Source organism: Myotis myotis, unplaced genomic scaffold (assembly GCF_014108235.1).
Source record: "Myotis myotis isolate mMyoMyo1 unplaced genomic scaffold, mMyoMyo1.p scaffold_m19_p_14, whole genome shotgun sequence".
NCBI classification, from domain to species: Eukaryota; Metazoa; Chordata; class Mammalia; order Chiroptera; family Vespertilionidae; genus Myotis; species Myotis myotis.
This window is the reverse complement of record NW_023416318.1, coordinates 44,218,429-44,237,447: the sequence shown is the minus strand read 5'-3', so window position 1 is coordinate 44,237,447 and position 19,019 is coordinate 44,218,429. Positions and strand designations below refer to the sequence as shown.

Sequence of the window (19,019 nt, the reverse complement as noted above, 5' to 3'; positions counted from 1 at the left end):
GATTGGTAGGTGTGGGCAGGGGGCCGAGGGCCCCTCGGGGTGGGGGAAGGCTGGGGACAGCAGGACTGCTGATGCCTGTTCTGAAGACTGGGCCTGAGCTCGGTCTGCCTGTGCCGGGAGGTGGGGACACCCTGACCCATCTTCTCCCTGAGACCCAGAGGCCCACAGTGGTGGGAAGGGGTCAGGCTGAAGTGACAGGGCAGGAGCCACCTGGAGGCAGGTCAGCAGCCCAGACTCCCATGCTCCCAGCAAGCACGTGACTGAGGGGTCCGGGGAGTGGCCATCCATGCACGTGGAGTGCAGTGAAGAAGGGGTAGGTCCCTGGTCTCAGAGCCCACCCATACCATGCTGTCCTGATCGTAGATTTCAATGACAATGATGGGGGGATCATCCCGCAACTCATGAGCCTCGCCGTACAGCTCCAGGTTGTCGAACACCAGCATCTGGTCCCAGGTGGGGCACAGGGTCTCATTCAGCACCTGCAGCATGGGGCAGAGGGGGGGGGAGGGGCAGGGGGAGACAGGTCATATGTGGTTGTGGATGGACAGCTATCCCAGCAGAAGCCACCCCCAGTCACTGTGGCTTCCAGGGGACTCAGAGGCAGGAGTGTCATGCTCCCCGACTCGTCTGGGCACTTAAAATGAAGGGTAATGTGAGGCCTGCTCCCACCCCCTTGCCTATATTTTCTCTTGTTGAATGGAACCTCACTGAAGCCTTCACCAGTGTGGCCTGGGTGCGCAGTTATCTGCAAGGCTTCCTCTCAGGGTCTGGGTGCTGGCCGATGTGTTTCTCCAGGTTCCACAAGCTCACAGGCGCCCCACTCTCTCAACGCCCGGCCCTCACCTCTGTGCACTGACTCTGGTTGATGAAGAAGACACGGGCGAAAGGGTCCGAGAGGCCGCTGCTGTCCGCGGCGAAGAGGCTGCGGGCCTGGTACATGTGCGCCCGGAGCTGGAACACCTGCTTCTCTGTGGGGAAGGGCGGGCTGAGGCTCGGGGATGTCCCCCACCAAGCACCCTCCCGGGGCGACGGCTGGGAGCCCGGGGCCCCACTCACTGGTGTAGACCAGGCTGATGGGTGGGAAGGAGTGCAGGCCCAGGCCCTGGGCCACCTTCACCTCCTCGAAGCCGCAGGGCAGGCCGCACAGGAAGTCCTTGCGCTGCTTGCTGAGGCCCAGCCACAGGTAGAGCTCCACCTTGGCCTGCACGGTCCAGCCCATCGAGCCGAAGCCCCGCTTGCCGGGCAGCTGAGGGTGGGCATGGGGTCAGCACCGAGAGGGACGGGCAGGGGGGACCTTGCTGTCCTCCCCCAGCCTAGTCTCTCTCCAGCTCTGTCTTCTCTGAGCACCTGCTGCTGGAGGGCCTGCCAGACCCCTGCTGGAGGGCTGCTCCCCCCACGGGGAGGCCGGCCCTTTGGAGAAGCCAGACGCAAACCCTGGGCCCCAGGCCCCCGCCCCCGCACTCCCCCTCCGCCCCCGCAGTCTGGCTCCCCTCTGGCACCTTGAGGAAGAGCGTCTTGACCTTGGCGCAGTCCTTGCCCAGCTCCTCCTCCACCATGGAGAAGAGCAGGTCCTTGGAGGGCACCCGGGCGTAGGCGATGCGCTTGTTGTTGCTCATCATCCAGACGAAGACGTCGGGGATGCTGTGCTGGGGCTGTGGTGAGGGCGGGAGGGAGCCCGTGAGTGAGGGGCCACTGCTTGGTTGGGGCTCCCCGAGCCCCCCTGACCACCAGGGTCTTTGCCTCAGGACCCAGAGAGCCAGGCCTGGGCCTCAGAGGAAGGACCCCCGATGCCGGTCTTTCTTCGCCTCCCACCGATGGGGATGGGGCGGGAAGAGCACGCGCAGGAGGAAGGCTTGTTCACTCCTGTCCCCCAACAGCTGTCAGAGGAGAGGCCTCCTAGGTGGTCCAGCCCCGCCCCTTCCTGTGCAGCCCCTCCCTCTCTGGTCCCTGGGGTGTGGGGCACCTCGTCTGCCAGGAAGCGCAGCTTCTGCAGGAAGTTCTGGCACAGCCTCAGCTTGTCCCGCACCGTGTGGCGCTTCACCTGAGCCCGCAGGATCTTCGCCTGCTGCCCCATGCTCTCCTGTAGGGGCGTGGGGGGACGTGGGGCTCAGGCCGTGATGCAGGACGGAGGGGCTGGCCCTGGGGCCTGTGGCCTCGGACATAGGCCCTCCCACCTCAGTTTCCCCCTTTCACCTCCAGACCCCCCTCCGCCCCCCGTGTGGTCCCGCACTGGGGACCGGCGTGTCCTCACCAGCTCCCGCAGGCACGATTTGAGGCGCTCCCTGTCCAGCCTGGTACGGGACATGTGACCCTGGTCCTTGTCAGCGAGGGAGAGGAAACGGCTGGGGGGTGAGGGGAGCAGGGCTTAGCAGAGCCCACCCACCAGCAGGGGCCTGCAGACACCTCCTTCTCTTCCCAGCCCCCCACTGCCAGCCCCGCCCCACGGCCGGGTCCCTCACCGGCAGCCACAGCTCAGCTCCTCCAGGACGCCCCGCAGTCGGCGCTCGGGGTAGGACTTCTCGGTTTTGATCATCTCCTGCACGTCGTTCAGGCCTTCTTCCTGAGAACCAGGCGGAGGGGTGCCCGCTGAGCCACAGCCCCTCCCCCAGCTCCCCACTCCTCGGAAACGAAGGGCTAGTGACTTGGGACCTCTCGCTAGCGCCACCTCCAGTGTCCCACCGGCATCAGGAAACCACCCGTTTCCAGGCTCTGCTCTCAGAGCCTGCGGCCTTCAGTTCCCGAGGAAGATGCCACTTGGGCTCTGAATCGTGGTCCCGGTGGGCTCCGGGCGGAACTCAGGGCTAGCTGGGGAAGGTGCGGGCCAGAGACAGAGGGCTGCTCAGCTGCCTTCAAGGGAACCCCAACACTGGCTGGGTCAGGAGTCCCAGACTCCACTCCGGTAGCCCTCGGGCTCTTGGCCCCCTTCTGGGACCTGAGGGCAGGGACAGGAACGTAGGTCCTGCTGGGTCACCCCGCAGTCCCCGCCCCACCGTCCCCGCCCCCTCCAGCCCTGTCCTGGCGCTGACCAGCTTGTCTGCTATGTGGTCCATGATGTTGGCGTTGTAGAGGCGGCGCCGCTGGTCTGGCCACCAGCTCTTGATGTAGATGCAGGGCTTGTGCTCCAGGTAGGGCAGGTGGAAGTAGTTCCTGGGGCGGGAGGAGGCGGGAGGTGGAAGATTGGGGGTCCACGGAGGTGGGAGGGCTAGGTGTCGAGAGGGTGGGAGGCAGGAGGCTGGCCCTCCCAGGACCCCCTCGGCCACCTGGCTCACCTGTCGGTGATCTGGGGCCGCATGGGAGGGGTGGAGGAGACTGAGGCCAGGTCCCCACCGTCCTCCGTCTCATCGTCACTCGAGTTCTGAATCAGATCCACTTCCTCCTCATCCCCGGGCTCCTTCTGAGGTCGAGGCCGCTGGGGTCGGGACAGGCCATCCACCTCATTCCCATAGTTGCCTGGAGGCAGGAGGGGCACACAAGGGCTGAAAGTCCTTTCCCCACAAGGCCCCACCCTGCCCTCCAATCCCCGTGTTGCCGTGGGTTTGTGGGAGGGGAGTGGGAAAGTCTGGGCATGGGGACGGTGCTGGGGGTCTGTGCCCGCTCAGATGTGACAGAGCACTCGCCAGAACCGGTCCTCATGTCCTCCACACCCGCAAACCCCTCGCAAAGAACTCTGAAGACCCCTGAGCTCAAGGTCCAGCCCAGGGCATGGCCTGAGTCCCACTCTCCCCTCTCCAGCCTCACAAGGGCCTCTTCCTTCTGCAGGGATGGCTTCTTTCTCGCCGTGTCCCAAACACAGCCTAGCACTGTGGTGGGGTGCAGGCCACCCCGTGGGCATGTGTGTCCCACGGGCATGTGCTGTGTGCCCCACGGGAATGTTCTGTGTGCCCCACGGGAATGTTCTGTGTGCCCCACGGGAATGTTCTGTGTGCCCCACGGGCATGTTCTGTGTGCCCCACGGGCATGCGCTGTGTGCCCCACGGGCATGTTCTGTATGTACCACGGGCATGTTCTGTGTGCCCCACGGGCATGCGCTGTGTTGTATGCCCCACAGGCATGGCTGTGTGCAGTGTGCACGCTGGAAGACACACGGAGGAAAGTGGTCACGGCTTCCCTCCCACCAGGGCTGTGGCGCAGGGTCAGCAGTGACCACCCAGAAGCCCGGGGCCCGAAGTCCCCTCGGAGGCCAAGCACTCACCTATGGTGACCTCAAAGGTAACTGGCTTTTCTCCGTTTTTCCGGTCGATCATTGAGGCTTCCAGAAAGGCTCCGAATAAAAAGAATTCTTCGATTTTCCCCGTGCAGCTCTGTGGGGAAGGTGGGTGAAGCCACCATTAAGCTTCACGGGGATGCTGGGCTGGGCCAGGCCTCCTCCTCCAGGTCCTTTGGCTGCTGGTGGGCACATCCCACCCAGACCCTGGAGGACCGAAGGCCCAATTCCTTTTGCCCGGGCAGAGCCCAGGCCCAGGCTGCCATGGCGGGAAGGGGTCTGAGCTGGGGACATGGAGGGAGGGCAGCACAGCCTCCTGGGGCCTCACCTCCGACACAGGCGTGGCCTGCTCCACCTGCACCTCCGTGGAGCTGGTGAGCTCAGGGTTAGAGGTGTCCAGGATCTCCACAGCCAGGCCCAGCATGAGGCGGGCACGGAAGGACACGCCCTCACCCAGGCCCTCGTTCAGGTCCTGGTGCTCGTCCAGCAGCGTGTAGTTGCGTGTGGAGCCGTACATGTTCACCCAGGCCGGGCCCAGCGTGGGCAGGAAGCCTGTGAGCCGGAGAGAGAGGAGTGGCCTGTGTTACATACACCTCAGGGCCCGCAAGCGTTAGAGGGGCCTCTTCTGGGGGCTCCCAGCCTGCACCTCCTGATTGCTGAGCTGAGGACCCCATTCCTTTGGTTGCAAGCATTTGGGAACACATCCATCCCCTAAGCCCCAGTGAGTGCTGTGAGGACGGGAATGGCTGTTTCTCTCGCTCTGTATCCCTGGTACCCAGCATGCCCCCTGGGCTGTCAGAGGGGTCTGTGCCCACAAGTCTCTAGATAGGTACTATGGCAATAGGACACATCTGTATGTGATATGCATGCATATACACACATGTATAATTGTTATTTTCATTTTACAGATGGGAATAGTACAAAGGTCACAGGGGCTCATTGTCAGAGCTGGGGTTCGAATCCAGGCAGCCGGGCTCCGGCAGGCCAGTCAGCTCTGCAGACCTAGCCATGACTTTCCACCTCTCCCTTGAGGTGGGAGCCGCTGCCATGCCCTCGCTGTGCCCAGCACCTTCCAGGCCGGGGTGCAAGATGGTGGTGGTTGAAGGGGGGTCTCATTCATTTACTCCTTCCTTCAGGACCCACCCCCCTCCGTCTGCCACTGCTGACCTTTGTCTCCGTCGTTGGAGATCTTGCGCAGGTCAATGAAATGGGTGCCGATGGCCACGTCGTTGACCTTGTCCGAGTCGCGGATCTGCACCTTCATGCGTTTGCAGAGCGGGGGGAACAGGTCCGTGAAGACGACCTGCTCATTCCACAGCGGCTCGTAGCTGTTCTTCTGCACCGAGGTCTTGCCCTGTGCGAGGGAGTGAGCGATAGGATTTGTGTGTGAGCATGCGTGTATGTGCTTGTGTGCATGTGTGTGGTGTGTGTATACATGTTTGTGTATGTACGTATATGTGGTGTATGTGTGCATGTGTGTATATGTAGATGGTGTGTACTTATCTCCTCCACTCTCCCCCACCCCAGCCTCTCAGACTCTCCTTCCATTCGATGCTCCCCCTCAGTTCTTGGTCTCCAGGACCCAGAGGTGGGGAGGGTTCCGTAAGGCCTGTCCATGCTGAGACAGTTCCCAGTCCCCCGCCCCCTGCCCCTCTCAGTTGGCCCGCCCTCATCTCTCACTCCCCTCCCTTCTCAGGCCAGTCTCCTGGCTTCTGATTTTGCCTCATGTCAGCCCCTAGGCTCCCACATCTATCTGATGCCCGTCACCCCAAATCCCAGCCCCTGCACTCTGTAGCCCAGTACCTTCTGGCCAGCAAAGAAGACTTGCACATAGGGGTCAACCAGGTCCTTGTTCTCCCCAATGAACGCCTTCTTCACGTTGGCCATGAGGCTGGTGTTCATGCGGGGCAGCCCCTCTGCTCGGTAGATCTTCACGTAGAAGCGGGCCCACTGGCGTTCGGCGGGCACACCATCGGGGAGCAGCAAGTTCCTGCCGCCACACACAGCTAGGGCACCAGGCCGGGCACCCCAGCTCCTGCCCTAGCATCTACGTACCCCTGGGGCCTGGGACAATCTCCATGAGCCCCTGCTCTGCCCAGTCCCTCCTCTCATGTGACAAGGAGTCTGTGGGTGCTGAGGCCAGCGTAGGTGGCCCCAGCCCTGGCCAGAGTCCTTCCAGGGAGAGGTGGGCTGTCTGGGGGTGGGTGAGAACAGGGGCTGGGGATGGAAGGTACGACTCTGAGCCAGTCCACCCAAGGGACTCCCTTTGGGGAAGGATGGGCCGGGTCAGGTCTCAGGCTGGGGGAAGATGGGAGCCTCACCCCTCAATGTCATCCTCCTCCGTCTCATTGGCCTTGTGGGGCGTCTTGATGTTGTCCCCCTTGCCCACCACTGCGACGTCACACTTCACGTAGCCCTTTAGCCCAGCCGAGATGTCGTCAGGGTCGGACAGGATGGCCCACTTGTGGTGGAACTGGTGCTCTGCAGTGGCGAGGAGCAGGGACTGCACCTGCGCCCCCTCCCAGGGGCCCCCACACTCAGGGCAGGCCGCAAAGCTGCAGAGCTGAGAGCCTTCTTGGCCCCCAGATGAAGCCATCGGGTGCCCCTGGGCCAGGGGCCACTGCTCTGCTTGCCTCTGGGCCAGGGGGACAGAGGTCCCTGAGCAGGGGCAGCTGGGACAAGGGCTTGTATCCAGGTGTGTGGTGTGACCGCCTCCTAATGGGTTCCTCCATCTGCAGCCCTCCTACCCCAACCCCTGCGCTCACCTGCACACAGCTGCCAGCAGAGCCTTCAGAGAGGCTCCCCTCTCTCACTGGGGGCTCCCCAGTGCTCAGGGTAAGACCACAGACCTTAGCATGGCCTGTGGGGCCTCCGGATACAGCTCTTCCTACTCACTCTGCTCGTCCCACCCCATCCCTGTGCTCCTGCGAGGCAAAGCTGCTGACCCCTCTGAATAATTCACTCGCTATTTCACACCTTCATGCCGTTGTGACTGCTGGCCTTTGAGCTTGGGATGATCTCATCTCTGCTCTCCCTCTGCCCCAACCATTCTCCTCCCTGCTTAAATGTCTACTTCCATTGCGAAAGTGTCTCCTCTTCCATGCTGACTTCCTCGGAATTGCTAAACCTGACCCTTTTGTTCTTGCCGTTCCATAAGCACACTCCTGTCTCACGGACAAGTGATGAACAACTTATTGTCTGTCCAATTTCAGACGGAAAGCCTCCTAAAGACAGGGCAGTGTCACCCCAATAACCCCAGGACCTGGGACAGTGTGGAGGAAAGGACAGGTATCGGGAAGAGGCCATTCCAGGATGGGTCACCGATCGGCTGCCCCCTGCACGCCCCCTACTGGGGATCGAGCCCACAACCCGGGCCTGTGCCCCGACTGGGAATCGGACCGTGATCTCCTGGGTCATAGGTCGATGCTCAACCACTGAGCCACACCAGCTGGGCTTAAGCTTCACTTTAAAGCTGATTGCGAACAGAGGGAAGCCCTGGCCTTGCTGCATGAAAGGCTCAGAACTTCCCTCTTCCCCTCTCTCCCCTTCATCTTCTACCGCAGCTCAGACCCGTCTCTAACAAGGCGCAGGTCCCCCCTGTCTGAGTCGCAGCCACGATGTGTACCAGCCAAGAGTCTATTAGGTTGAACCATGAAAAAGCTCCAATTTGTTCAACGTAATAGTTGAGTGGCACCTTCCAGCCGCTTACCTTCTCCTGGCTGCTTTGATCTCGCCCAGAAATGGAAAGGACGGCTGGTGCCTCCTCCCTGCTCTGTGAGGGTCCGATGCGACCGCCTGGCTGACATGGCACTGCCACTGTCCAAAGGCCTAATGGCGTTGCGACTGCACCTTGAGTGGCGGGTTCCCTTCAGGGCTAGGGGAGCCCCGTGCCAGGCTGTACGCCCATGGTTCCAGCTGCCCAGGTGGTGGGCTTTGAGGACAGTGGGCTCAGCGGGGGGCCCAGGAGTCACATAGCCCGGTGTCACCCAAGACCAGCTGGGAGACAGGGAAAGCCCTGGCACTTCCCAGAGCCCCAGACCCCTCAACTGTAGAAGGGGTGATGCCACACATGCCAGCAGAAGGGCAGTCTGCAGCTCTGGGGCTCCCCAGGGTGCCAGCAGACAGGTGCATATAAGGCGGAGCACCCATCACTCTGCATCCCTCATGGCTGTGTGTGCTCACGGCCCCACCGGGACCTCCGGGGTGTGGATGTGCTTACCTATGTGTGCGTACGTGTGTGGTGTGTGTATGCATGAGCCAGGGACCGCCGGGGTGGGGAGACTGAGAGCCCACGCTCCCCGAGCCGTGTGCACCGATGCTGGTCGGGCCGCAGCTACTCACCGGGCTGGGAGTACACCGTTCCCACATCCATTTTGAAGGACCCCACCAGGGTGCCGCTGCGCAGCAGGTTCTTGGAGTGAATCACCTTCCGGGCAGAACCACCAGCCACCAGTCAGGCTGGGCGGGGCTGAGGCTTTCGAGGGGCAGGGGCAGGGGTGGGGTGACTGATGGTGGCACCACCTCAGTCTTTCTGGGGACCCAAGCCTCTGGGTGAAGCAGGAGAGTGTTTGGCCAGGCACGGGGGTGGGGGGCTCGCCGAGGCTCAGATCAGCCCCCCTGCCCTGGCCTGTTTTTGCTGGTTGCCAGTACAGGTGAGTAGGTTGTGCACTGTGCTGCCACCCAGCTATGGGACAGAGGGGCTCAAACCCAGCCTGCGCCCCGCTTGCCCAGCTGTGTGTCTGGGTGCAGGGCTGCCTTTTTGTGGCTGGTTTTCCCCGAGGGGCGCCCTTTCCAAGTTTGCACGAAGGTGCAGTGTGAGCTGAAGGCCTGCCTGCCAGGGGCTGCTCCCCACTCACCGAGATCTTGATGATCTTGTCGAACATGACGTCAGGAGAGACGTGGAAGTCGAAGACGAAGTACTGGAGGGGGAAGGACCCAGGCCGCTGTCACCGGGTGGGCAGCAGCTAACACCCGGGGGCAGTGCTGGGCCCCTCCCTCCTGGCAGTGCCTGTCTGCACCCTGGCCATTTCCCCTGAGCCCCCAAGTTCAGGTGAGCAGCAGTGGCAGCCACTGGTTCTCCCTGACCCGGGGCGGGTGGGAGGCTGGGCCCCAACATGAGGGCCATACCCCAACCCCTAGGAAGCGCCAGTGCCACCGAGTGTGGGAGGGGGAGGGAGGGGGGCAGTCGATGGAGCAGCCCTGGGATGGGGGCCGGGAGACTGGGTTTCTAGCCCCAGTTTAGCCCCTTTCTAGCTGTGTGGCCTTGGGCAACATTTTCTGGACCTCAGTTTCCTGAGCTGAACGAGGAGGACAATGACACCCTCCTTAGAGATGTGTTGGGACTATAAGATATGTTGTGGTTATATGAGCTACATAGGCATCGCCATTCAGCCACAGGAGATGCAGCCCATTTCGGAGATGTTAAAACGGAAAACAGGGGAGCTTTGGAACCGATGAATCTGGGGTACAAAGGCATGTAAACCGCTGGGAATGGCAAATGCCGTGGGCGTGGACTGTCCTCTCAAGTTGGGAGCTGCCCCTCCCAGGGGCGGTGCCCACCCATCTCTCTGGCCTTGGTGGGCAGGTGCAGGGAATGAGGGTGAGGGGAGGAGAGGAGGCACCCCGCTTTCATGAACTTGTGGGCAGAAGGATGAAATGTTGCCCATGTATTTAGGGGGAAGATCTCAGGAGGATCTGCTCTTGGCTGTGGGTGAAGGTATGGCTGCGGAGACGGACAGACCGAGCTTTGACTGTTGGACCCATCGCTGCTTTTTCTGAGCCTCAGTTTATCCCTCTGTGATGTGGGGAGAATGACTCAGGGCTGTCATGTTGACCTGCCAGGGACATCATTCACAGGGGCGGGGAGAGCAGGTGTGTGGTGTTGAAGTCTCAATGAGATGACCTCTGTCACGCAGGGGTGCCCATGGTCAGCGCCCAACAAGCACCAGGTGCTAGCATGGCAGCAATATGTCAGGTGGGGGACGGAAGCTCTGGAGAGACGGTGGAGAGCCAGACACGCAGATGCCAACTGACGCCTTGGGATGGGGGAGGTGCCCGGGGAGTGTGTCGGAGGGAAGCAGGCCCGGGAGAGGGCTCCAAGAGGCACAGCATTTCAGCAGTGGGCAGAGCCAGCGAGGCCAAGAAAGGTGGGGAGGGAGGAGCTGGCAGAAGAGGGTCCCAGAGGGCCCCGGGGAGGGACCGGCAAGCGGATGAAAGGAGCCGGCCAGTCAGGGAGAGGGGGTGGATGTTGCGCTGAGGGACAGCCGGTCCTTGGTGCAGTTAAAGATGGGCAGTTTCAGTGAAGTCATGGAGCAGAAACGATGGTAGAGATTGAGGCGTGAGTGGGAGGTGAGAAAGTGGGGACAACTCACGTGGTCAGACTGTGAATGGGAGGGGAGAGGTGGTCACTAAGGAGATATGTGGGCTTGAGGAAAGGCATAGCTAGATGGCTGGATAGTTGGATAGATAGGAGATAGTCAGATGTGTAGTTCCTGTGTTGAGCATACATGATTTCCGGTAGCTGTAGTTAGAATATGTGAGAGTAGAACACCTTATAGGCAAAGGTGGAGCCAAAAGGGACGTAAAGGCAGAGTGGGTGGTGTTGTTGAGTGAATGTCATAATGCCAGATTCGTTGGGATGCAGCAAGAGAAAGATCCAGGGCAAAGGGGAGAGGTGGTTCAGGCAGAAGGAAGATGCCAGTGGTCGGGACCAGATGCATCCACAGAGAAGGGGTCTTGGCCTGGTCAGGTAGTTCTGGGAGGGCATGGTTCTGAGCCTTCCTGCACACAAAGCCGGGTCCAGAGCAGGCAGTCGGGCCAAGGCCGGCCAGGTGCCTGAGAGCTGTGCCAGTCCCAGGAGAGCGAGCCAGCTGAGCACAACCAGACTTTTGCCCTCTCGGAGCTGTCTGTGGTCACATTCCTTGCACTTCCTGAGCATATTTTCTTTTTGTAACCGTTTAGAAATCTGCTAAGTCATGTCGATGGTTCTCACCTCTCTCTCTTGTGATTACTGGAGCCAAAGGAAGGTTCTCCTTAACTAAGAATTAGCCAGAAGCAGTACACCTCTGGGACCAGGAGGAGATTTTTCAACGAAGAGGAATGTGGTTGGGAGGAATCATGGGAAGATAGTTTAGGGTGGTGCTTCTTAATGGGGGGGGGGGGGGCGAGACATGCTGAGACTCCCAGGGGACATTTGGCAATATCGAAACATTTTTGGTTGCTACGGCTGGAAAGGGGATCGCTATTGGCATCTACTGGGTCGAAGCCAGTGATGCTGCTTAACATCCTACAATGCACAGGACAGTTCCCTACACCAAAAGTTTCCCGCCCCAAATCACCATAGTGCTGGGCTGGAGACACTGCTTTAGAGGAAACAGGAACGGCGTAAATCAGAGCTACGTGGTTTGTGAAAAAGAACAAAACTGTGACCACGAACAAAGTTAAGATCCGCTTGAGTGAAACGAATAGTCTTAGTGGACATAAATATGGAGTTTGGAAAGTGGTTTCGAGGCTGAAACTGGGAGGTGGCCCGTTGGGGCAGAAACGGTTGACTTTACAGCCCCGTGTTGGCAGACATGGGCCCGGCCCACAGCAGATGCTCAGCAGATGTCTGTTTCTTCCTTTGGGGGAGTATCCATTCAGCAGCGCGTTCCCCAACCCCTCCAGGTACATGCCAGGCTCTGCGCTGGGCCACACGATGCAGGAGACTGGGAGGGAGCCTCCAGGCCAGCAGGGAGACAGGGACACGAAGGACCAACCACAACTCAGAAACGTTACTGAGAGAGGTGCACTGACCTCTGACCCAGAGAGTGCAGGGAAGGCTGCTCAGTGGCAAGGGCATTTGAGCTGGGCCTTGTAGGGTGAGTAGGAGTTTGCTGGGGAACCACAGAGTAGGGAGAGCAACTGTTTCCTTGGGAAGGAAGAAGCCATTTGAATGAAACATGAGGTGCGTTGGGCTGGTGCAAGGTGATGCGGCTTTGCCCCTATCAAATAACCGTGGAAGGCCAAGGGAACCTGTCTCCATGTCTGTCAGGGGAAAGAAGCCGTTATCTAGGCTAAAGGCTTTTCCAGTCAGGGATGAGTCCTGACATAAGGTGTGTCAGAGACGTTGAGCCAGAACATTGGGATGGGGTGTGTGTGGGGTGGGGGGGGGGGGGGGGGCTGACCTTCTAGCCCTTGTGGGCCTGCGGGAAACCAGCTGTGAGAACAGGTCTGTCTGTGGTCACACAGGAGACTTTGGCCAGGCCCCAGCCTAGACTGGGCCCCTACGAAGGGCAGAGTGTGCCAGGTTTTCTAACGGAAGATGCAGGGCTTGGTGCTCCCACAGTTTCCCAAGAGATGCCCTCGCCCTAGTTACAGAAGGCCCCCTCAGTCCTCACCACTCCTCAGGACAGACACTGGGACACAGGGCACAGATGCCTTATTTGGGCCAATCTGGCACCCCTTTGGAGCCACGGGGAAAAGCAGACTAGATGCCCCCTCCAGGAAAGGGAGGGCCAGGGACCAAAGATGATTAAGATGGGTTCACCCCTGGAGCCCAGAGTCAAGGTGGTGGGTGTGGGGTGGCCATAAAAGGTGGCAGAGAGAGTGCTGGGCTGAGGCTGGACAGGATGGGCCCGTTTCCATCCACAGTACTCTCTAATCTCAGCAAGACGGGGAGACCGAACTAGAAGGTCTCTGAGGTCCTTTGACCTTGATGTGGCCTCAAATGGCTGCAAAGAACAGGAGTGGGCACCTGGCTTTCTCTCTCTCTCTCACCCCAAGACTCCAGGCCAGGGCTCTGGGAGGAGCCCCACAGTGGTGTAGGCAGCACAAAGGCAGCCTCACAGGAGGGTGTGCAGGCAGAGCCCAACCCTGGTGCTTAGCACCTGGGCAAGTTCTTTCTCCAGGAGCCTCAATGCCACAGGTGTAAAATGGGGTTCATGGTGACAGCCTCTGGCCGTTGTGCGAGTCAGAAGGGATGACACACCTAAAGCATTCAGAAGAGTGCCTGGCGCACAGCAAGTGTTCATTAACGCACCAGTGCCACCACGGGCAGGGCCTGGAATGGGGACACTGCTCCAGGGCACTGTCCTGGGAAAGGGCTGGGGCCAGGCCTTAGGGTGTGAGATTCACAGAGATACTCACTGCTGAGGGCTGCACGGGAGTGCCTGGGGGGTGCTCCTTTCAAAGGGTGGCCCCGGCCAGACCAGAGTCAGGCTGGGATCTAGATTGGGGTTCATAGACTCTAGACTGCAGGTCAGTGTTCTAGTGGTAGGAACAGGGTAGGTCAAGGTCACCCCTGCTGGTAGCCCTTTGTGCCTCTTGACTCCCAGATGCTCCTATTGGGCCCAGGTAGGGGTAGGGCCCAGCCTCCTGCCGCATTTGGGAGGTCCCTTTCCCGACCTAGGGCCACGGGCACTGACCTCATTGTAGTAGGGGCAGTTAGTGGACTCCTTCATAGACGTGTACTTCTTGTCATCGCCCACCTCCACGCACACCACGGGGTCCATGTTCAGGCCCACCAGCTGCCGAGCCTCGATCACCGTGATGCTGACCTGCAGGCAGGAGAGAGGGAGGCCAGAGGGAAAGATGTGTGAGTCCTGGAGCTGGTTCAGCCGGCATAAAGGCAGCCTTCAGTTAAGTGGTTGGTCTCCCAAGAAGACAGGGTCTGTCTGATGCTCACGATTGTCTCGGTCGACTCTCTTGAACTTGCATTTTACCAAAATGGGCTTTGCTGAGCTAGAATTAGCATTTCCTTCAGCACATTTCTTCTAGTGAAACTGTACAGGTTGCTTTTCATGCTTCTCCTCTTGGAGATCTGGTATTTTAATTGCTGTGCTTTGATGCAACTTCTAAATATGATTTCACTCAAGAGAATCATTTTCCCTTTTCATAAAGAAGAATAATCACAACAATTATCATCCACCGTGTCCACGAGAGTCTTATAAATATGCGAAAGGCCAAGAAAAGTTTACACATCAAAACAAAAGATGTTAAGAAAAATAGAAACTCCGATGCCAATGAGAATGTTGCTAGGAAAGTATACAGAACTGGAACATTTACTAATTGAAGTGGCACTTGAACTATGAACTCGAGCATTTCTGTTTGGAATTGGAAGTACCAAGGGAGTGGAGCTCAGAATCTGGAGCGCTGAGGTTCAATAATCACCATTTCTTAAGGGAGCTCAGAAGGAAATAGAGCTAATTAACGTAACTCAGAGTTTGCTGTGAAGAGAGTAAATAAACATTAGAAGTCCTTCCAGAATATTCTTTGCACAGTAGTCTATAGAGTTTTGACCCCGATGAAACTTTTTATACCAAATATATATTTTTAAATCTCATCATTTTCCCACAATTAACCCATCTCCTCCCTTCCATTAAAAAAAACCCAACCAAACAACAACAGAAACAGGACTGGAGGTAACCCAAGACTAGGAAGAGACAGACAGATTTGGCATAATAAGGTACTGTAGACATGCCATCAGGAGATTAACCTTCCCAATATGAGCAGTTGGTCCGATTTTATGATTTTCAAACAGAGGCCTGGCCATGATAACAGAGTTTCCACCTTCCTCCACTGAGCAGAGCCCATGATGGCAGACAGCCCTGGCTGGCACCTCTGACACACAGGAGGTCAGAGGTGGAGAGAGGAGGAGGGCAGAGGGTTGAATGAAGTAAAAGGGAGAAGAGAGGCTCAGGGTACTCTTTGCTGGCTGAGTGGTGGCCCCAGGGGGAACCCGGAGAATGCACAATTGAGGCCACTGCCTGGTGCTGGTGTAGCCTCTTGCGGTGCTATTTTAAAAGCAGCATATATTTACATATTTATGCTCTGGGAATGCCATCCTGCCGCTCCTGCCCCAGGCGGCGCTCTGTGGAGGGGAATGCATCACTGGGACTTGAAATTAAAAACAAAACAAAACGCACAAAACACGAGGGAGGGGATTGGCCACCTTCCCTCCCATTAATTGATGATTATAAAATAATCATCAGCAGAGGACTTTATTTTTCCTGGATGGAAGGTGAAGGGGCAAATAGAGCCATAGTGGGTCCGACTGACAGCTGATCAAGAAGCACTTTTCGTAATTGGCTATTCCACCTTCTCCTTCCAAGATAAGACACATAATCCCTAGGTGGCTTCATAAAGCCATCGCAAGGAACAATGCTAAATGTAAATCTATACCTTTGTCTTGGGAGAACCCAAGAGTCATAGTGCTTTGTGACCTGCTTCTGAGTGACCTGATCATGCTGTAAGAACACTAGCTGGGAGCTGGAGATGAGAGGAGATGCCCCTTTAGCACTTTCTTCTAAATATCCTTTACCTTCCTGCAACTCCTGGTGGCAGAGATGTGACATGACCAGATCTGCATTTTGAGAAGATGGTAGAGGATGCAGTGGAGGAGGTAATCTGAGGGTGGGGAGACCAGAGAAGAAGTGGGTGCAATACTGCAGTCAAGGCTGGGGGTCTAGGGCCAGTGGGAGGAAGATGACAGAGAGGTGGAAACTGGAGAGATGTTTGGAGGTGAAAACGTATAAGGTCTTGGTGCTGGGAAGAGAGAATATTGAACTTGCATATTGAGGGAATAGACTCAAGACTTCATCATCCACCAGGAACACCTCTGCCAAGGGCCGACCTTTGCTCACTCTGATGGGAAACTGCATATTCATGAGGAAGAGACTGTGTGGCTTCTCACTTTTGAGATGTCAATAATCATAACAGGGCTCGCACATTAGTACATCCTAAACAGAGGAAATAGGGGGTAGGAGTATGCCATGGTCTTTTCACTGTTCTGAGGCCTCAGGATCCTTCCTGAATCTGAGTTCAGCTAAGTCCCTCTCCTGTCACCAACTGGCTGTGCTTTCTTGTGGAAAGCAGCTACAGTGTTTGGACAGGTTCAAGCCTCGGACTGATGAGAGGGCACAGTCCTCTCATGGCCACGTGCAAGTCCCAGCTTGGAGGGCAGAGCCCTCCCAGCACAATTATAGCCAACAGCTGTAGTTGTAAGCTTGAACCTATGGTCTGAACACGTGGCCCCACGTGTCTGAGTGATGTGGGCTTGATAGAGTTCAGGTGCATGCAGTTGAGTAGCTTGGAACAGTGTAAACATCTTGACCACGCCCTTACTTTGCCTCGTGGAATCTGCTATAAAATAAAGACTTGGGTTGCAGGCGTCATCGCTGTCTCTCCATCAGAGAAGCAGCCTCCTGCCGGGACCCAGCTTTCATTCTCTTGTCTGTCTTTTCTCAATCCTTCGCCGCCCCCTCTCAGGTTCACCCTTGGCCGTGCCGGCGCGGCACACTTTCTGAGGCCTTTCTAACTCAGCAAAGCCAAGTTCTCCAAGACAGTAAAGTTCCTTCTGGCAGGGTTTCTTGCTTTCTATGTTGTATTTACTGGAAACAAGAATAATTCCACATTTGCATCCTCCACGCTCTCTCTCTAAGTGTACTAACACTTGCAGTTGAGACGTGAATGAACCTGTCAGGAAATCCCGAGTTACCAGGTTAATGACAACTGTTCTGTTCCATTCAGATTGTGTGCAAAGTGTTTGGAGGGAGAGTGTCTGCTTAGTTAACAAAAGCCTCTGGCAGGAAGCAGTCTGAAAGAGCTTTGGAAAACAAGCAGCTGGCAGCAAGCCGAAGCTGACCAGGGAGCAGAGGGAGCGACTGTCCAAAGGGTTAAATTAGAGAGAAATGAGTCGTTCTCGCTGCTGCAGTCAGACACCCTCAGGTTTGAACCCTGGATCTAGCTCTGAGTGACTGTGACCTGGTCAAGCTCCTTACCTTCTCTGGCTCTCAATGTCCCACCTATGGCACGTAGTAATACCTATATTTAGAGGGTTCTAAGAATGACATTAACTTAAATGGCTCCTGACCTAGTATCTAGCATACGGTAAACCTTCAGAAAATACAGTTCCATTAACCACACGACTCCATTTTCTGTGTGCCCTTACCTGGCAGGCTGGTGACGCTGTGGAGGCACAATATCTGACTACGGGGTCTTTGTTCTTTGGAATTTTCCTGTTCTCAGCACACAGAGGAGTCAAGCCCTGAGCCCAGTCCCATGGAAAAGCCCTCAGAAGTCTTAGAACACTCTATGCTTGGATTTTTGCAGAGAGGTGAGGGGGTGCCATACCCGAACCTTTAAGAAGCCCAGTGGCTTGAGGTTATCTAAAACCACAGGGGCAGGACCATTTGACACTGTCTGGGGCTATTTTTCCACCTGAACAGATGGTCAGGGACTGAAGTGAGGACTAAGGGAAACAAGGTGAGCCTGGAGAAAACATGAACAGATGTATTTGATACAAAGAAAGGTGCCATCTAGTACATGGCATCATCACCTGGGCGAGATGAGGTGGGGCTGTCTTTGAGGTGGTGTGCAAGGGCTCTGGGAATTGGGCATAAAAGATAAGCTCTAACCTGGAGAGGGGACTCACACTGATTCTGGGGTCTGGCGCTGGTACCTAGGCCAGGTGGGGTCTCCTGAAGGCTCTGTCCCCTCTCACCAGACAGCATACCCACTCAATGCTAGGAATACCCAGGAGTCTCCTGACCTATAGCTGGGGGTCTCCTTAGCCCCCAAGGGGAGGTCTAAGCAATGGATGGTCTCTTGGCCCTTCCTGCTTTCAGTTTATAAATAGACACGAGGTGCTTCTGGCTTGTACAGGTGCCCATTGTGAGGTGTGTGGATGTAATTCAGCCTCTTAGGCTCTGAGCAACTCTGGGAAAAGAGACAAAATTGAGGGTGTGGTCCTGCCAAGCTGAGGATCAGGTCTGTGGGAACCCTAATCAGAGTACGCCAGATGATCAAGGCCAATTTGCCATCATACGCATACGTGCAGGCGAGGATGTAACCTGTTTGTTAATGTAGCATGAGTGTCACGAATTGGCATAAGGCCTCTTCTGTTTGAGCGTGTATCACTGATTGGCACGAGGCCTCCTCCGTTTGCATGTGTGTCACTGATTGGCATGAGGCCTCCTCCGTTTGCATGTGTGTCACTGATTGGCACGAGGCCTCCTCCGTTTGCACGTGTGTCCCTGATTGGCACGAGGCCTCCTCTGTTTGGTGTGTATATAAGTTACCACTGACCAGGCAGGGGGCTGGGCTACTTTGAAAAACTACTTTGTCAGGTGGCTCCTGTAGCAGCAATGGCCATTCGATCTACAACAAAGTCTCTCCTGTACGTGCCTACAGCTTCTCGTGTCTTCTCTGTCTAATGCCCCGCATCGGCGGAGCTGTGCTCCCATAACGTCCCAGGCTGGGAGGGCCGCACTGCTGTCCAGCTACCCCGACGGCCTTATCCCAGCAGCGACCGGTCTGCACTGTGGCCACAGTGTCTTACAGCTGTAGCTCTCTCCCTGTCCTAGCCATTTTGTCTCCAGTTTTAGGAACATACAAAAAAATTAAGTGTTAATTTCAGAGAATACAGAGGAGCAAAAACAAGAGAAAACACCCTCTCGCTATCTATACCAGGGCTGACATTCCTTACAGCATTAAAATAATACAACAATTTTTAAAAATGCACCGAAGAAATCTTTCTTCAGAGGCTCGATTGTTGGGGTTTTTTTTGGAGGGAGGGGGTGCTCCTTGGTCTCTACGGTTTCTCCAGGTCCCTCTTACTGTACGAAGTCCAGTTCTGGACACGGAATCCTGGGAGGGCTCTGAGCAGCAGAAGCAGAGTTTTCAATCTCCCCTTTGGGTTTGTACCTCTCTTTTTGTGCCGCTTCTCTATGTGCCTCCTAGGGACAAGCTTACTCGAGGGACTTATATCTGGCTGAGGTTGTCCATGACCCCCAGATCCCTGCCTCCACAGAGTCTGTAATGCACATCTAGCCGGCCA

At 57.0% G+C, this 19,019-nt stretch overlaps 1 protein-coding gene across 3 annotated transcripts in view; it reads right to left on the bottom strand.

Annotated features, from left to right (window-relative positions):
* OTOF (otoferlin) overlaps positions 1–19,019 on the bottom strand; it is a 72,212-nt gene that overhangs the window by 16,191 nt on the left and 37,002 nt on the right. For 2 of the 3 annotated variants that reach the window (XM_036335123.1, XM_036335122.1), the window contains exons 9-25: positions 13,609–13,740; positions 9,061–9,123; positions 8,546–8,630; positions 6,526–6,685; positions 6,008–6,194; positions 5,372–5,558; positions 4,533–4,756; positions 4,193–4,301; positions 3,270–3,450; positions 3,027–3,147; positions 2,460–2,560; positions 2,252–2,342; positions 1,964–2,080; positions 1,500–1,652; positions 1,057–1,246; positions 844–968; positions 345–479 (exon numbers count right to left, since the gene is read on the bottom strand). In XM_036335123.1, coding sequence (XP_036191016.1) covers positions 345–479; positions 844–968; positions 1,057–1,246; positions 1,500–1,652; positions 1,964–2,080; positions 2,252–2,342; positions 2,460–2,560; positions 3,027–3,147; positions 3,270–3,450; positions 4,193–4,301; positions 4,533–4,756; positions 5,372–5,558; positions 6,008–6,194; positions 6,526–6,685; positions 8,546–8,630; positions 9,061–9,123; positions 13,609–13,740 — 2,361 coding nt within the window. Of the gene's footprint in view, positions 1–344; positions 480–843; positions 969–1,056; positions 1,247–1,499; positions 1,653–1,963; positions 2,081–2,251; positions 2,343–2,459; positions 2,561–3,026; positions 3,148–3,269; positions 3,451–4,192; positions 4,302–4,532; positions 4,757–5,371; positions 5,559–6,007; positions 6,195–6,525; positions 6,805–8,545; positions 8,631–9,060; positions 9,124–13,608; positions 13,741–19,019 lie in introns of those variants that run through there. The other variant, XM_036335124.1, reaches the window with a different exon arrangement.